The 17,586-nt window shown below is 44.7% G+C and overlaps 1 protein-coding gene across 6 annotated transcripts in view; it reads right to left on the bottom strand.

Annotated features, from left to right (window-relative positions):
• Positions 1–243: 243 nt before the first annotated feature.
• Positions 244–17,586, bottom strand: part of LOC144528554 (uncharacterized) — a 24,912-nt gene continuing 7,569 nt past the window's right edge. The window contains exons 1-5 of one of the 6 annotated variants that reach the window (XM_078267212.1): positions 13,268–13,442; positions 12,736–12,933; positions 7,503–7,575; positions 5,698–5,925; positions 244–5,321 (exon numbers count right to left, since the gene is read on the bottom strand). In XM_078267212.1, coding sequence (XP_078123338.1) covers positions 3,193–5,321; positions 5,698–5,925; positions 7,503–7,572 — 2,427 coding nt within the window. In that variant the 5' untranslated portion in view covers positions 7,573–7,575; positions 12,736–12,933; positions 13,268–13,442 and the 3' untranslated portion in view covers positions 244–3,192. Of the gene's footprint in view, positions 5,322–5,697; positions 5,926–7,502; positions 7,576–12,191; positions 12,409–12,735; positions 12,934–13,267; positions 13,443–14,041; positions 17,162–17,445 lie in introns of those variants that run through there. The other 5 variants (XM_078267213.1, XM_078267214.1, XM_078267215.1 and 2 more) reach the window with 5 other exon arrangements.

The following is a 17,586-nucleotide window of genomic DNA, read 5'->3' as shown; positions in this document are numbered from 1 at the left end:
TCGGCTGGATGGCGTGAGCGTGTCGGCTGTTGGCGTGCGTGGGCGGGATGGCGTGGCGTGTTGGCTGCGTGGCGTGAGCGTGTCGGCTGCGTGGCGTGAGCATGTCGTGGCGTGTCGGCTGTTGGCTGCGTGGCGTGAGCGCGTCGGCTGCGTGGCGTGAGCATGTCGTGAGCGTGTCGGCTGTTGAGCTGCGTGGCGTGAGCGTGTCGGCTGCGTGGCGTGGCGTGTCGGCTGCGATGGCGTGAGCGTGTCGGCTGCGTGGCGTGAGCGTGTCGGCTGCGTGGCGTGAGCGTGGCGTGAGCGTGTCGGCTGCGTGGCGTGAGCGTGTCGGCTGCGTGGCGTGAGCGTGTCGGCTGGATGGCGTGAGCGTGTCGGCTGCGTGGCGTGAGCGTGTCGGCTGTCGGCTGCGTGGCGTGAGCGCGTCGGCTGCGTGGCGTGAGCGTGACACGCATGTCTCAGGAAAACGCGTGCATGCTAGAAATAGGACCGACGCCTATTTTTCACGCAACACGCAAGCGTGTCGGAAGCGTTTCCAGGAAACATAGAATATAAAAGATGTTTATATGTCATTTAGACACAAATACATTTAATAAATGACATTTGGATGTTTGAAAGTCTCGAGGTTTTGACATAAATGCAGATATAAATGTCATTTAAAATATAAATAATAATTATTGATTTTCAAATATTGCACCAAATATTCTGGAGCCTATTTTGCCGTCAATACTGCCGACGTTGTCTCTGCTGTAATCAGATCAGTATATATTTCTGTTTAACATGAAGTATACTGCTGCTTGAGTGCAGTAAATCAATGACGCGTGTCCAGACCAGGCTAGCAGCAGCAGCAGCTCCGCGTCAGACACCTTTCTGGTGTGTTAAGACATAGAAAACACCACGCAGCAAACGCCACGCTCACGCCACGCTCACGCCACGCTCACGCCACGCAGCCAGTGTGCAGGAGGCCTTAGAATACAGTACCGAGGTGAGGAGCTAAACCTAGACGGAAAACCCCCTTAGTTGTATTCACAGAAGTCACTTATTCTACCACTTGCAGTATATTTAATTCATACATCTTATATTTTAACTTATATACTAGGGCTGCACGGTGCGCGACAGTCACATCGCAGGAATGTACTTTTTAAAGAAACTGCTTGTTTTTAATGTCAATAACAAAATACTCCAAATGTTTTATACTGCTTTCATTGAAAGTGTTTTAACTTGCTGTATTATCTGCTGGTTTGGAAATGCCACTGAGTCACAGAAAAAGACAATCAGAAAAACTTTGGATAACACTACCGAGCAACGAACACATTTACAAAGACAGACTGGTAAAAAAGGCCAATAACATTGTATGTGACTGCCCCCCCCCTCCCCCGGCATCTCATTGCGTTGTTTCTGCTCTTCTGACCAAGAGCAGATCCAAATTTCTCTTTTGTACCACAAGCCATAAAAGCCTTAAATCAGTCAATAAGCCAGATGTCCAGCTGGCCTGGTCAGACCCTGGGGTGTGTAGTGTGATGGATGTTCTTCATGTTATGTCTGTCGGTGTCTGATGATGGGACTATTTGTTTGTATCATATGTCTGATGTCTTGTCATGAACAAAGACTGGTTCACATAAGAAAAGTTTTCATTTTTAGTTTCTATGTAGATGCACCCCCCTACAAAATCACCCCAGTAGTCGAGAATGATTTTTTTATTTCCAAATCATCTTGTAAAAATTAGTCTTTTTTCATAATGCAGTTCTATGCATATATCGCAGGAAATGTTTTTGCAATATGGTGCAGCCCTATTATATATTATGTAATGTCCGACGCTGTGGCTACATTGAACGCGTAACGTACGCTACTATCCACTGTCAGCTGTTATCAGAGGACGCAGGGGAGGGAACTGTTAGTCATTAAGTCTTCCTGTGTATCGGTAGTTTAATTTAAAAGACATAAAGACACTTTATGATCCATTTCTGTGTAAAAGGGCCGCACGCACCTCGCGGAAAATATATAAATAGAAGACTGTCCTGTTTTTACGCTTGTAGAGCAGATCTCCGCGGAGCAGACGCACCACTACACTGCTCTCTGTCTGGGGTCTCCAGTTTTATAGATTATATATTTATATTATAGAAGCGTAGCGTTGGAACGTCCTCTAAGTGTACGTTACGCTGCAACGTACTTCTATCTGAGAGTCTATCTGAGATTTTAACTGCCAACGACTGCTTCTTTGTGATTGTTGTGCACGTGATAATTGAATAACAAATCAAAATGCATTTCCTATTCCTTGCAGACATTGCGTGTGAATGCTACAAGCTGAAAAACTAAACTGAATTACTGTTTTTAAATTTGAAAGAAAGTGAAGTAGTAAGAATAGTTGCAACGGTCTGTACATGTTCACCCAGTCCAAGAACACAGCACTGATTTGCAACATGACATCGTGACTTTGCGTAAAACATACACGCCCACTTTCTAAAGCCAAGTGGCGTGTTATCTGTACGCATTTTGAGCGCCGTATACAGCGGATGGGTTGGGTTTAGGAAAAGTCACTCGCAGGACATGAAGGAAACGTGACGGCGTAAACTCACATGCAATCGCATGGTAATGTAAGTCAATGGAGGACAAACGGCGTTGATAAACACGCGAGTATACGTCTTCATAACACGCCAATATCGGCATACGAATTGGCGTCATACATACGCCACTTCATGAGATCAGTCTGTGATGTGATTTACAGAGTTTATACAGAGTTACAGATGGCTTTACTTGTTACTAAAGTTACTACTTAGTTGTAGTTAGCTGCCGTTCGCTAAGTAAGCTCAGTTAGCCGTACTAGGGGCGTTAATTTATGAAACGCTCCTGTGGGGGCGGATCAGAGGACAAAGATCAACAAAGATCCATTTTTATAAAGAAAAAAAAGTCCAGAGTGCTCACAAGTTTAAACAAATCATGAAGATGCTCTTTGGAAGGGAAAAGGCCCAAGACACTCTTGTTGCAAATTTACAAAAGAAAAAGCCTTTATTTAAAATTGAAAAAGACTTAAATGGTTATTTTATATCAAAATCTAAGTACATTAAAAAGCAAAGAGAACTGGGCAGCTTGCTGAGTGCCTTGGACCTTTTTTCTATAAAGAGCTATTTTAAGAATCCGATTTTTTGGTTTAAAACCTTGACCGTTACCTTCTCTGGTTTAGATTTGAGGACGTAGCTACTGCCACGCTAGGGGCGCTAACGTATGAAACGCTCCTGTGGCTTGGATTAGAGTGGGGGAACAAACGCACGCTATCGTCGTGTGGTTTGGTGGACTGGTTGCTACCAGGTCTTCGGCGCTCGGGCGGGGCAACAGAAATCGTTTCCTGGCTGGTTTGGATCGACCGCGGTCCTCCCTACCAGCTCGTCTCGGTTTGGTTGGTCTCTGGCGGCGCCGTGCCGACTGAGGACGATCACACTTGTGAGTTTGGAGCTGAGAGTGCCAGGTGAATCTTTGCTCGCAAAACCCACAGCTGAACCGCTTCTCTCCCGTGTGCACGGCCATGTGTTTGTGTAAGTTCCCACTCTCCGTGAAAGACCTCCGACACACGGAGCAGCTGAACGGTCTCTCTCCCGTGTGAGTCATCGTGTGTCTCTTCAGATGAGTCTTGCGACTAAATCTTTTCCCGCACTCAGAGCAGCTAAACTGTTTCTCAGCAGCGTTGCACGTCCAATCAGGCGCTCCGGTCTCCTCCCAGTCATCACAACTGACTTCGATCTCCGCTACGATAGACTGTCCGGCTTTGTCTTCAGTCTCTGGTTGTAAAATTGTCTGTGCGTGGGAGTCCCTGGCTGCTTCTGTTTCCCTCTGACCGACACATTTATGCTTTCTGAGCTGATACGGCCAAATAAATCTCTTGTCACAAACGCCGCAGCAGAATATTTTCTCTCCCGTGTGCCGTGTCATGTGGTATGTCATGTGCGCCTTCTGTATAAATCTTTTACCACAAACGGAGCAGCCAAAAGGCTTGTCCCCCTTGTGGATTCTCATGTGATTCTTCAGATTAGATTTTTGTTTAAATTGTTTCCCGCACTCAGAGCAGCGATTGACGGAACGAGAGGATTTCTCCGTATTACACTCAACACGTTTCGTAGAGTTTAAAGCCGACTGAGAGTCTTTTGTCTCCTTCCAATCAGCACTGTCATCAGTGTCCGGTTCTACCTCCTGATTGGTCCACAGTTCCTCTTGTTCCTCTTTAATCTGTGGCGCCTCTGGCTGCTTTGTCACGTCACTAACGCAGGAAGTAGACAGTGTCTCCACTGTGTGATGATTCATGTGGTACGTCAATTGTCCTTTCTGTATAAATCTTTTCCCACAAAGGGAGCAGCTGAATCGTTTGTCTCCCGCATGGATTCTCATGTGTGTTTTCAGATTTGAGTTTTGGGTAAATCTCTTCCCGCACTCGGAGCAGCTGAAAGCTTCAGCTTCTGTGTGAGATTTAATGTGTCTCTTCAGATCTTGGCTTTTTCTAAATCTTTTGTCACACTCGGAGCAGCTGAAAGGCTTCTCTCCTGTGTGGATTCTCATGTGTATCTTTAAACGTTCACTCCGAGTAAAAGATTTCTCACAAACTGAGCAATTAAAAGGTCTCTCTCCTCTATGAGTCATCATGTGTGTCTTCAGATGTTCATTGCGGCCAAATGTTTTACCACACTCAGAGCAGCTGAAAGGTTTTTCTCCTGTGTGAGTCATCATGTGTTTCTTCAGGTGTCCACTTTCGGTGAAAGATTTATCACACTCGGAGCAGCTGAAAGGTTTTTCTCCTGTGTGGACTCTCATGTGTTTCCTCAGGTGTCCACTTTCGGTGAAAGCTTTATCACACTCAGAGCAGCAGAAAGGTTTTTCTCCTGTGTGGATTCTCATGTGTTTCTTCAGGTGTCCACTTTCGGTGAAAGCTTTATCACACTCAGAGCAGCTGAAAGGTTTTTCTCCTGTGTGGACTCTCATGTGTTTCAGTAAATCTCCTCTCTGTGTAAACGATTTATTACAAACTGAGCAGCTAAAAGGTTTCTCTCCTGTATGAGTTCTCATATGTATCTTCAGACTACACTTGAAGCCAAATCTCCTCCCACACTCAGAGCAGCTGAATGTTTTCTTACATCTTGAATCATGTTTCAGAGAGTTTAAAGCTGACTGAGGTTCTCTGGTCTCCTTCCAATCAGCACTGTCATCAGTCTCAGGTTCAGAAGAGTCTCCAGTCTGGTCTTCAGTCTCTGGTTGTAAAAGTGGATGTGAGTTCCTGGCTGGTTCTGGTCCTCCACAGTCCTCTCCATCAGCTTCTGTTTCCGCGTGTTGAGTTTGAAGCTCTGTTCAAGTGAGATAAAAGAAAACTAATTAATTTGTGTGTCAGCGGTAGCTGCAGAGCAAAGATTTTTTTTTTTTACTGTAACGTAATGAAAGTTAGAACAAGTTAGACATTTTCAGTGATAGATCCTTGAGAAACTGATCAGTCATGTTGTATACTCCGTATAAACCAGCTTCTCTAGAACTTTTAGGCTCTTGACTTTCACAGATTGCCCCCCCTCCCAAAAAAAAAGACGTGTCTATGTTCATAAACACAAAGTTATATAAATGAATGCATCCATGTTACTCCTCGAGGTTCTCTAGATCACCTACCTTGTATTTTGCAGCTTGTTTCCGTTCCCCCCCCCCAAAAAAAAACCCTGTTACCGTTGTTCCTACCTTCCTCTTCATCATCTTCACTCTTCACAGGAACAAGAGTGAATGGGAACTTGGTGATTTCAGCCTCCTCCAGCCCTTGAAGCTGCTCTCCCTCCTGACTGCTCCACAGTTCCTCCTGTTCCTCTTTAATGTGTGGGGGGGGCTCTGGCTCCTGCTTGTCCACACTGGAGCTACACTCCTGCTGCTCCTCTTTAATAACAATCTGGCTTATGTCGTCTGGAGGCAAAGCTGAAACACAGACAAATATTAACGTCAGCTAAAGCTAACAGGCTGATTACATTCTAATCCCCAGAGCTAAACACAATCTCATATACTGTAGGAAAAGATGTTTTGTTCAACAGCGCTGATCCAGAATGAGAATCGTCCGAATCCAGCCTGATGTGGAGAAGTGTTAAAGCTTTAGAGCGTGACTATTTTATATTAATGAACGTCTGTTACATTCAAGCAGCTGCCAAATGAGTTGATACAAAGCTAAAAACTGTGTTTTCTGAGTACAACTATGTTTATTAAATGGCGTCGAAAAAAAGGGTCAAAACTGTTGAAGAAATGACAAAATAAGAGACAAAAACACACACACACACACACACACACACACAGACAGAGACACACACACACAGACAGACAGACAGACAGACACACACACACACATTATTTTCTACTGTTTTATCATTTATTATAATCATTTCTGTAATCTGATGTTCCGTTTTGTCTTTTCTTCTTGTTCAAGAAAACATTAAAAACTACTGAATACAAAAAAGAAATGATAGAAACACTTTGTAATATTTAACTGAGTACATGTACTCCAGTACTGTACTTCAGTCCAAATGTTGAGGTACTTGTACTTTACTTGAGTCTTCTTTTCATGCCACTTTCTACTTTTTACTCCATTACATTCATGTGACAGCTTTAGTTACTAGTTACTTTACACATTAATATTTCTGAACACTAAACTCATGTAGTTTATAAATCTGATGTCTTATTCTAAAGTAAACTAACCAACAATATAACGACTACTAGTCAGCTGAGAGGATCAGACACACAGCTGTTTGGATCCTTTACACTTTCTAAAATGTTTTTTTACGTTAACTACATTTTCCTGATGAGACTTACATACTTTTACTGAAGTAACATTATCAGTGCAGGACTTTAACTGTAACAGAGTATTTATACAGTGTGGTATTAGTACCTTTACTGAACTATCTGGATACTTCTTACACACACACACACACACAATGAAAATGAAATGACTTTTACTGAAGTAACATTTTCACTGCAGTACTTTAACTTGTAACAGAGTATTGTTACAGTGTGGTATTAGTACTTTTACTTTAACAGAGCGTGTAACGTTTTATTTTTTTAAAAAAATCAGAATTGTGTTTCTCAAAATATTCAACTTTTTTTCTCAGTATTTTTACTGTGTGGTATTAGTAGTCAAAAATATGGAGAAAATCAAATTTCACGATATCGCTCTAACTAAAATTAGTTTTTAGAGCAGCAACAATTAAGTCAATTGGCCTGTAAACTCAATATCATCTTACTGGAAACATATCTAAAATGTCGGTAAAATAAATAATATTACTGACATCAGAGGGAAGTTTAGAAAAAAAACTACTTTTACTGAAGTAAAGGATCTGAATACTTCTTCTAAAAGCTGCTTCCTATTAAGATAAATCTAAAACATTTGGTCATTTTTTATCTGCCAAAATCTTTAATCTCTGCAGCTGTATCGTATGGAAACCTTTCCCACGAGTCAGCAGTTTTTGCAGTTTTGAGGACATTTGTCCCCGGAGTGTGTGAAGTTTCACCGAGACGGGAGACTCCGATGTGGTGCTGCTGCAGAACCACGCCGACCGTCGGCGGCCCTCTCGACTCCATCGCCTGAAGAATAAAAAAAGGAGAAGACAAATCAAACTTCATGCTACTGAGCCGGTTTCCATCACGCTGAGGCTACATTCACACGGCTGACTTTTTATTTCTGCGTCCACACAAGAGTTTTATCTCACAGATCACATGGCCATTGTGAAGAAATAATAAAAATTAACATGCTAAGTGCCTAAGGCCTCCTGCACACTGTCTGCGTGGAGTGAGCGTGTCGGCTGAATGCGTCTGTTTTTATTTCGGCTCCCATGTTAAAGGAGAATTCCGGTCAATATCACCCCGTAGCTCTGTTGTGTGTAAATGTGGAGAGCTGTCAGTAGCAAAAAAAACGAAACCAATTGGTGCTGCCTACACCGTGTTATCCTCCTGCTAGCGTTAGCACCCAACAGGCTGAAACAGGGCAGGTTTTAAACCTGTTTTTAGCCTCTAAACATGCTTGTTTATTTATATATGTATATATATATAAAATATTGCACCTGTCAATACAGAACCAAGTATTCTGTAGCTTATTTTGCCGGCAATACTGCCGTCTCTGCTGTAATCAGATCAGTATATGTTTATGTTTAACATGAAGTATACTGCTGCTTGAGTGCAGTACATTTACACAACTCTCTCCCCATATGTCGAACAAGGGTGATCCAAATCACGTAGCAGCGCAGCGGCAGACACGTTTCTGGTGTACCAAGACATGGAAAACGCCACGCAGCTGACACGCCACGCTCACGCCACGCAGCCAGTGTGCAGGAGGCCTAAGTTCAACAAAAGCAAGGACACACCAAGGCCCTGAGTAAATGCAATCACTTATAATGACTTTCTATATTATAATTATATAAACAATCAGTTAAAATCGCTTTCTTTCTATATAATGACATGTTTCAGTTTGACTTCAGTTGGACTCATAGAGCAGATGTAGGGATAACACAGAGCACAGTGCAGGACATCTCTATTTCTGGGACAGCCCAGGGACTTTCCTTGCTGACGACGCATTCTGGAGAGTTGCTGACTTAATCTTTTTTTAGTGGAATCAGCAGCCCCGGGGCTGTAAGAGCTGGCACTGAGCCAGCTCTTACAGCCCCGGGGCTATAAGAGCTGGCTCAGTGCCAGGCCTTTGTCCTGAGAGGGTAGAGAAGTGTGTAGGAGGAGACAGCAAGATCTGGGACACTCATTGGGTGAGGATAATCATGCCTGTCATTTTTACATGGGGGACAGATCATATGTTTGCTTTTAGTTTGATCTTTTAACCAGATTTTGTCACATTTTAACTAGGGCTGTCAAAATAACGCGTTCTTTTCGATTAATTAAATCTGAGAAAAAAATAACGCGTTAAAAAAAATAACGCAGATTAATCCATTCTATATTGAGGTTTGACCCGGAGCCGTTCTCGCCACACGTTAGCCTACCGCTAGCTAGTTAACGCTATACTCGACAGCAGCTAACGTTAGCCTACCGCTAGCTAGTTAACGCTATACTCGACAGCAGCTAACGTTAGCCTACCGCTAGCTAGTTAACGCTATACTCGACAGCAGCTAACGTTAGCCTACCGCTAGCTAGTTAACGCTATACTCGACAGCAGCTAACGTTAGCCTACCGCTAGCTAGTTAACACTATACTCGACAGCAGCTAACGTTAGCCTACCGTTAGCTAGTTAACACTACACTCAACAGCAGCTAACGTTAGCCTACCGCTAGCTAGTTAACACTACACTCAACAGCAGCTAACGTTAGCCTACCGCTAGCTAGTTAACACTATACTCGACAGCAGCTAACGTTAGCCTACCACTAGCTAGTTAACACTACACTCAACAGCAGCTAACGTTAGCCTACCGCTAGCTAGTTAACACTACACTCAACAGCAGCTAACGTTAGCCTACCGCTAGCTAGTTAACACTACACTCGACAGCAGCTAACGTTAGCCTACCGCTAGCTAGTAGCTGGATTAAACACGGTTAAAATGCTGACAGCTAACACTAAACGGTGTAAAGTGTGACTGTGTTTTACTGTAGAGGATTCAACACCGGGATGTAACAATCTGCAGCTGCCGTCGGAGAAACAACACAGACGGTGTGTTCAATGACACTGGTAAACTACAGCCTCGTGGTGCATTTGAAGTTATTGTAAATGTCCTTTTCCCATCTGGTTGTTTTTTTTGTCGTTCAACAGCAATTTACTAGTGAAATAAGTTATTGTTATTGTTATACATTATTATTAATCATTTAATGTTGACCATATGGCCTTAGCAATAAACAAGCCGTTCTTTAATGTCACCAACTGTTGTTTATACCTTTTTATTTCTTTTCTTTTTTTACTTTCTTAAAAAGTTTCGGTTCAGGCACCGTTAATTATGTATGAGATTCATTTAGATTAATTAATCACAGAGTCGGACTCAGCTGCACGCGCATGCCGTTTGGCCTCGCGCTTCTGCTTAGCGGTTTGTTTGGGCGCCATGTTAGCGTCAGCACAGGTCGTCTGAAACAAAGATCACATGTCATGGTCAGTGATTCAATTCTGATGTCTCGCACACACTAACTGACTCACATGATCAATAGACCAATACCAATGACATCAGACGCAGCACGCTGCTGACCTAAAGTCAGGGAGGTGATGGAGGAAGTCAGCATTTTCTCTTTTATTTCAACATGTTAGTGTAACAGCAGCTGTAACATTAATGAGCAGGTGCTGAGGAGGAGGAGGATGAAGAGAAAGAGAGACAGATTGGCGGCCTTTTGCGGAGTTATGGCTGCACATTCACTCCAGAGGTCTGTGTGGATGCAGAGACGAAGGTTAAGTCCCGCCTGCACATAACTGGGACAAATGTCGATGTAGATTGACGTAGAGGTCGCATCACATCCGCCTTGGTTGTTCACACTGTGGCCGCATTGAAACAAATCAGACCTGGGTCTGATTCAGGTCTAGGGGTGCAAGATATATCGACTCAATATCGTTATCGCAATGTATCGAAGTTGTCACAATAAGTATGCAATATTTAGTTTATTTAGTGCAGCGCTGCGTCCCGTCCGTTGGCTGTGTGGCTTAGTTGTGTTTGATTTAGAGCTTGAGACGCTGTAATGATCATGTTTCATTGGCCAGTCTCCGTGCCACGTCAGCGCACGAGGAGAGTGAAGTTCTGGCATTAACCGGAAGTAAGGCAAGAATAGGTAGAAAATAGTAGGTGACAAAATGCCAAAATTTTCTGATCCTGATACCTGAACTTGCGTATCGGCCGATACTGAGTACTGACCCGATACCTGTGTGTCATATATTTTATTATGTTTTAACAGCTGTATACTACTATCTCTGTATGGATGATATGATGTATAACAGCTGTATACTACTATCTCTGTATAGATGATATGATGTATAACAGCTGTATACTACTATCCCTGTATAGATGATATGATGTATAACAGCTGTATACTACTATCCCTGTATAGATGATATGATGTATAACAGCTGTATACTACTATCTCTGTATGGATGTGATATGATGTATAACAGCTGTATACTACTATCTCTGTATAGATGATATGATGTATAACAGCTGTATACTACTATCCCTGTATGGATGATATGATGTATAACAGCTGTATACTACTATCTCTGTATAGATGATATGATGTATAACAGCTGTATACTACTATCCCTGTATGGATGATATGATGTATAACAGCTGTATACTACTATCTCTGTATGGATGTGATATTATTGTGATGAACACCCCAGAACGTTCTGTTATTCTCCAGTTTGTCAGTCAGTTATAACGGAGAAATAACATAAATAAACTACTTTAACGTAGATTATCTTTAGGGCTTTATTACGTGGTATCTGATCGGTGCATAAACTCCAGTACTTCCCGATACTGATACCAGCGTTTTAGGAAGTATCGGAGACAATACCGATACTGGTATCGGAACATCTCTACTTCAAAAACAGCGATAAAAACTTTGAAAAAAAAGACAGTAGAAGTAACACGTACCCCCTGCAGTACTCCAAAGTACCCCTAGGGGGACACGTACCCCCATTTGAGAAACACTGACTTCACTTCTTCTGGGTCATTTCTCTCCGTTCGGAACCTTCCTAAGCAGCCTCAGACTCTGCTTCTAAAACTAAAACCCACCAAACCTGTTAGTTGATAAGAGATCTGTCTAACTAACTATTACCTGAAAGACACCAGAAAGCTCTGAGTTGTGTCACTCTCACCAGACGGCTTTAACTTTCTGTTAAGGCCGTTACACCCCGACCAGACGGCCATTACACCCCGACCAGACGGCCGTTACACCCCGACCAGACGGCCGTTACACACCCACCAGACGGCCGTTACACACCAACCAGACGGCCGTTACCCGACCAGACGGCGTTACACGACCAGACGGCGTACAGACGGCCGTTACACACCATACCAGACGGCCGTTACACCCCGACCAGACGGCCGTTACACACCCACCAGACGGCCGTTACACACCCACCAGACGGCCGTTACACACCCCAACCAGACGGCCATTACACACCCCGACCAGACGGCCGTTACACCCCGACCAGACGGCCGTTACACCCCGACCAGACGGCCGTTACACCCCTACCAGACGGCCGTTACACCCCTACCAGACGGCCGTTACACACCTACCAGACGGCCGTTACACACCGACCAGACGGCCGTTACACACCTACCAGACGGCCGTTACACCCCGACCAGACGGCCGTTACACACCGACCAGACGGCCGTTACACCCCGACCAGACGGCCGTTACACCCCCACCAGACGGCCGTTACACACCCACCAGACGGCCGTCACACACCCACCAGACGGCCGTTACACACCCACCAGACGGCCGTTACACACCCACCAGACGGCCGTTACACCCACCAGACGGCCGTTACACACCCACCAGACGGCCGTTACACACCCACCAGACGGCCGTTACACACCCACCAGACGGCCGTTACACCCACCAGACGGCCGTCACACACCCACCAGACGGCCGTTACACACCAACCAGACGGCCGTTACACACCAACCAGACGGCCGTTACACCCACCAGACGGCCGTTACACCCCCACCAGACGGCCGTTACACACCTACCAGACGGCCGTTACACCCCGACCAGACGGCCGTTACACACCGACCAGACGGCCGTTACACACCGACCAGACGGCCGTTACACACCTACCAGACGGCCGTTACACCCCCACCAGACGCCGACCTTCAGCAGTAAAGCCAGTGGAACTGATCAGTCTCTCTGAGTTGGTCCAGAAAGTTCCTCAGGACACACCGAAGAGACTCGAGTCTGCGACCTCGCCAGACTGTCAGACGGCCGATTATCGACCGGTGTGTAGCTGCCTTATATGAGAAACATGGTGGTGTCTGGAGAGCAGAAAGGTGAATATCTGAATACCTGACTACATTTAAAATAATACTTTGACTCGTGACAGAACATGCTCAGACAGATTCAGAAGAGATGGTGAATCAGATTTTACATTTAGTCAGCAGCGTTGTTATTTCTTCTTCACACACACACACACACACACACACACACACACACACACACACACACACACAAACACACAAACGTCTGTACATATTTAAAATAGCATCACAGATCTTTTATCTCAGACTGATGAGTAGCTAACGCAAAGCCTGGCTCTGAACTAGCCGCGGTTAGCTTAGCAACATTAGCAGCAGCGGAAAGTAAACAAACCTGTTGTTGTTGTTCTCGGCTTCATTCCCGGTTCTAACCCCCCACAGAGCAGCAGCTGTATCCGGGCTCGGTCCGCCTCTGCTCCGCTTACTGAACTAAACTCTGACGGGTTGTGGTTCTGCCGTTATTCAGTTCCAGCTAACAGTTCACTCTGCTAACACAACTCACGGTCAAACCGGAGGAGATAGATACTACCACTTCCGGGGACAACCTTCAAAATAAGAGTCTTCTGATCCTTTACGTCAGTAAAAGTACTAATACCATATTAATTAGCATTAATATTATTTATTTATCTCTACTTATTATCATTTGTCTACCCCCCTTTTTGTCTTTTTTTTATGTGTACATGTGTGTGTCTGTGTATACACAGACACACACACACACACACACACAGTGCGTCTCACTATCTTTGTGGGGACCTGTCATTGACATAATGCATTCCCTAGCCCCTTACCCTAACCTTAACCATCACCACTAAATGCCTAACCTTAACCCTTACCCTCACCCTAACCAGAACCTCATTCTGACCCTAATCCTAAAACCAAGTCTTAACCCTCAAACACACCTTTAACCTTGGGGGGTCCAGCATTTTGGCCCCACAAAGCTGTCGGGACCCCACAAGTATACTGGACTCCCCGGTTTTTGGACCCCACGAATATAGTTAAACAAGAACACACACACACACACACACACACACACACACACACACACACACACACACACACACACACACACACACACACACACACACTAAACATTGTGTATCATTTCAGTTTTCTTGGTGTTTTATTAGCAAACAAACACTTGTAACTGATGACCTGTACATTTGTAGCATTTTATGATTTAAAAGAAATAAAATATATATGTAATGTAGCTACGATTAGAATAAAACAACATTTTTTATGAATCTATTTTACTTATAATCCAAAATGCACTTCATATTAATGAGAATACAGGAAAAAACAACAGAGGAAATCACATGACAGAAATAAATATTAGTGAAATAAAAAAGAAGAAAACACAAGCTATCAGTCAGGAATTAGGTAATAATATACAGCTATTCACACAGATGTAAGGCTTTCCAATTTTACATATTTTTGGTATAGTATCATTTTTTTTTGAAGTACTCATATTATGCTTTTATAGGCTTTTTTTCCTTTTCCTTTATTGTGTTGTACGTATATCTTTTTGTGTCTGGCAAAGTGAGACTAGTACTGCGCTGATCGAACCAAACTCCATCCAGAAAACAAGCATTTTAAGTAGGGCTGGGTATCGTTAAAAAAGTCCGATAACGGTACTGATACCAATTCCGTGACTTCGATACAGGTTCCTAAATCATACCTTTTTCCATATCAATTTCATAAAAAAAACAGAGAGCTCCGTCTCTGTTAGGGGGGGTACGGTTCACAGAACCCACAGTTAGGTTCGTATCACGGTTTTCGGTTCTTGTTATTTTGTCTTTTAATCTTTAACACTCCAGAAATATACTTCAGCATATGATATGTAGCTAACATTAGCATATTGAATGCATGTTGCACAATACATGCACCCAGTGGCAGTTCTATCTGTTGTTTGATTTCCGCTGTCATCATAGGTAACGTGACATCCCAAATGTTCCCACACACCAGACTATATACGACGCTGGAGCATCCTCCAGCTCCAGGCAGCCTTCCTCATCTCTCCCACCTGACATCTCTACAGTCTTCCTCATCTCTCCCACCTGACGTCTCTACAGTCTTCCTCATCTCTCCCACCTGACGTCTCTACAGCCTTCCTCATCTCTCGCACCTGACATCTCTAGTCTTCCTCATCTCTCCCACCTGACATCTCTAGTCTTCCTCATCTCTCCCACCTGACGTCTCTACAGCCTTCCTCATCTCTCCCACCTGACGTCTCTACAGTCTTCCTCATCTCTCCCACCTGACGTCTCTAGTCTTCCTCATCTCTCCCACCTGACATCTCTAGTCTTCCTCATCTCTCCCACCTGACATCTCTACAGTCTTCCTCATCTCTCCCATTTACCATCTCTACAGTCTTCCTCATCTCTCCCACCTGACATCTCTACAGCCTTCCTCATCTCTCCCACCTGACATCTCTAGTCTTCCTCATCTCTCCCACCTGACGTCTCTACAGCCTTCCTCATCTCTCCCACCTGACATCTCTACAGCCTTCCTCATCTCTCCCACCTGACATCTCTACAGCCTTCCTCATCTCTCCCACCTGACATCTCTACAGTCTTCCTCATCTCTCCCACCTGACATCTCTACACGTGACGTGACCTGCAGCAGCAGCACTCCACCTGAGGAGCGGTCGGCTCGCCGCCTCTCAAAATCTGACGAAAATCTTTTAAACTGACCTTTGTCGATCAAAAAAACAGACAGATTCAGCAACTGCACGGCCTATTTCTCGCTTAAAATGTTTTCAGAAACACTTTTCGGTGAACTATTTTCGGAAAATACGAGATCGTATTCAGAACAAGCTGCCATTAGAGTGTGTTTTGAAATTCGGGAGCAGCAAGAACCACGTGACGCTTTTGTCCAATCAGCTGCCATGTGTTGCGTTCGTCACGCTCATCCCCCCGTCGTTTATATACTGTCTAAGTTTGCTTGTCGTCGAAAAACACCAAATGATACCCAACGCTGCTCAAAGGTCATCTGTGGTTATCTCTGTTATTATGACTCCATGAATTCAGGATGTGATCGAAATCAGACCGAAAGGATCAAACACACTGATGGTATTTGACAAGCGACTTCCTATTGAATCCTTTTCCACAAACGCTGCACTTAAACAGTTTCTCCCCGGTGTGGATGGTCATGTGCTCCGTCAGGTGCACCTTCTGTTTGAAGCCTTTGCCGCAGACGGAGCAGCCGAACGGTTTCTCTCCCGTGTGAATCCTCATGTGTGTCTTCAGGTTGCCCTTCAGGCTGAACGTTTTCCCGCACTCGGAGCAGCTGAACGACTCCTCGGCTGGAGCCTTTCTGCTCCGCGGCGACTCGCCGACACAATCGTGGGTTTTCTGCTGGGTGTACCACGGGAGTCTGCAGCTCAAGCTTTTCTCCTCCGTGTGCACTGACATGTGCAGTGTCATGCGTCTTTTGAGTGTGAATCTTCTGTCGCAGAACGAGCATTTGAACGTTTTTTCGCTCGTGTGAAGCTGCAGAGTTTCTTTCTGGACATCGTCAGAGTTTGAACCTGATGGAGGCTCTCTACTCTCAGTCTTTAGTTCTGAACGTTTATCGTCAGCGTCTGGCTGTGAATAACTTTGTGGATCCACGTTCCCCGCCGGTTCCGACCCTGTGGGAATGTTGTTGATCGTGTCGCTAATGCTGTGTCTGAACATTTTCTTTCCTGTGTGGATCCTGGTGTGTCTGCCATCATCCCCGCTGTATCTAAAACGCTTTTTACAGAAAGGTTTTGCACCAGAAATACAGTTAATATCACCAACATTTCTCTTCGGAGACATTAAAGCTGACTGAGGTTCTCTGGTCTCCTTCCAATCAGCACTGTCATCAGTCTCAGGATCAGAAGAGTCTCCAGTCTGGTCTTCAGTCTCTGGTTGTAAAAGTGGATGTGAGTTCCTGGCTGGTTCTGGTCCTCCACAGTCCTCTCCATCAGCTTCTGTTTCCATGTGTTGAGTTTGTCTTTGATGAAGCTGTGAGGACTGAGCTTTCTCTTCATCATCTTCACTCTTCACAGGGACAGGAGTGAATGGGAACTTGGTGATATCAGCCTCCTCCAGCCCTTGAAGCTGCTCTCCCTCCTGACTGCTCCACAGTTCCTCCTGTTCCTCTTTAATGTGTGGGGGGGGCTCTGGCTCCTGCTGGTCCACACTGGAGCTACACTCCTGCTGCTCCTCTTCTCCAACAATCACTTTCTGAACATCTGGAGGTAAAGCTGAAACACAGACAGACAGCTGATAAAAAAAAATGCCAAGAACTGAGCTTCAAACAAAGCATCAAATACGTCAGAACAGGCAACAGAAATATGGTTGAAAAAAGTGCCAAAGGTGTTGGAAAAGTGACAAAAGAGTCACAATAAAAGACAATGTAATAGTTCGTAACTAAAAGTACAAAATCTCCGATTCCAGCTTTTTAAATGTGAATATTTTCTAGTTTCTTCGCTCCAGGCTCCTGAAACAAAGAATAATCATCAGGTCAGTAAAACCTCGGATGAATCACCTGGAACAGACTCCTTGTTGTTGCTGTTGTGCCGCCGGACGGCCGCGGCGATCCTCTGCATCCAGGCGTCTCTGACCCCACCCTCACTGCAGGCGTCTCTGACCCCGTCCTCCCTACAGGCGTCTCTGACCCTGTCCTGCC

The sequence above is a fragment of the Sander vitreus genome, chromosome 14 (genome assembly GCF_031162955.1).
Source record: "Sander vitreus isolate 19-12246 chromosome 14, sanVit1, whole genome shotgun sequence".
NCBI lineage: Eukaryota > Metazoa > Chordata > Actinopteri > Perciformes > Percidae > Sander > Sander vitreus.
Note: the sequence above shows the minus strand (reverse complement) of the source record. Positions and strands in the feature narration are given on the sequence as shown.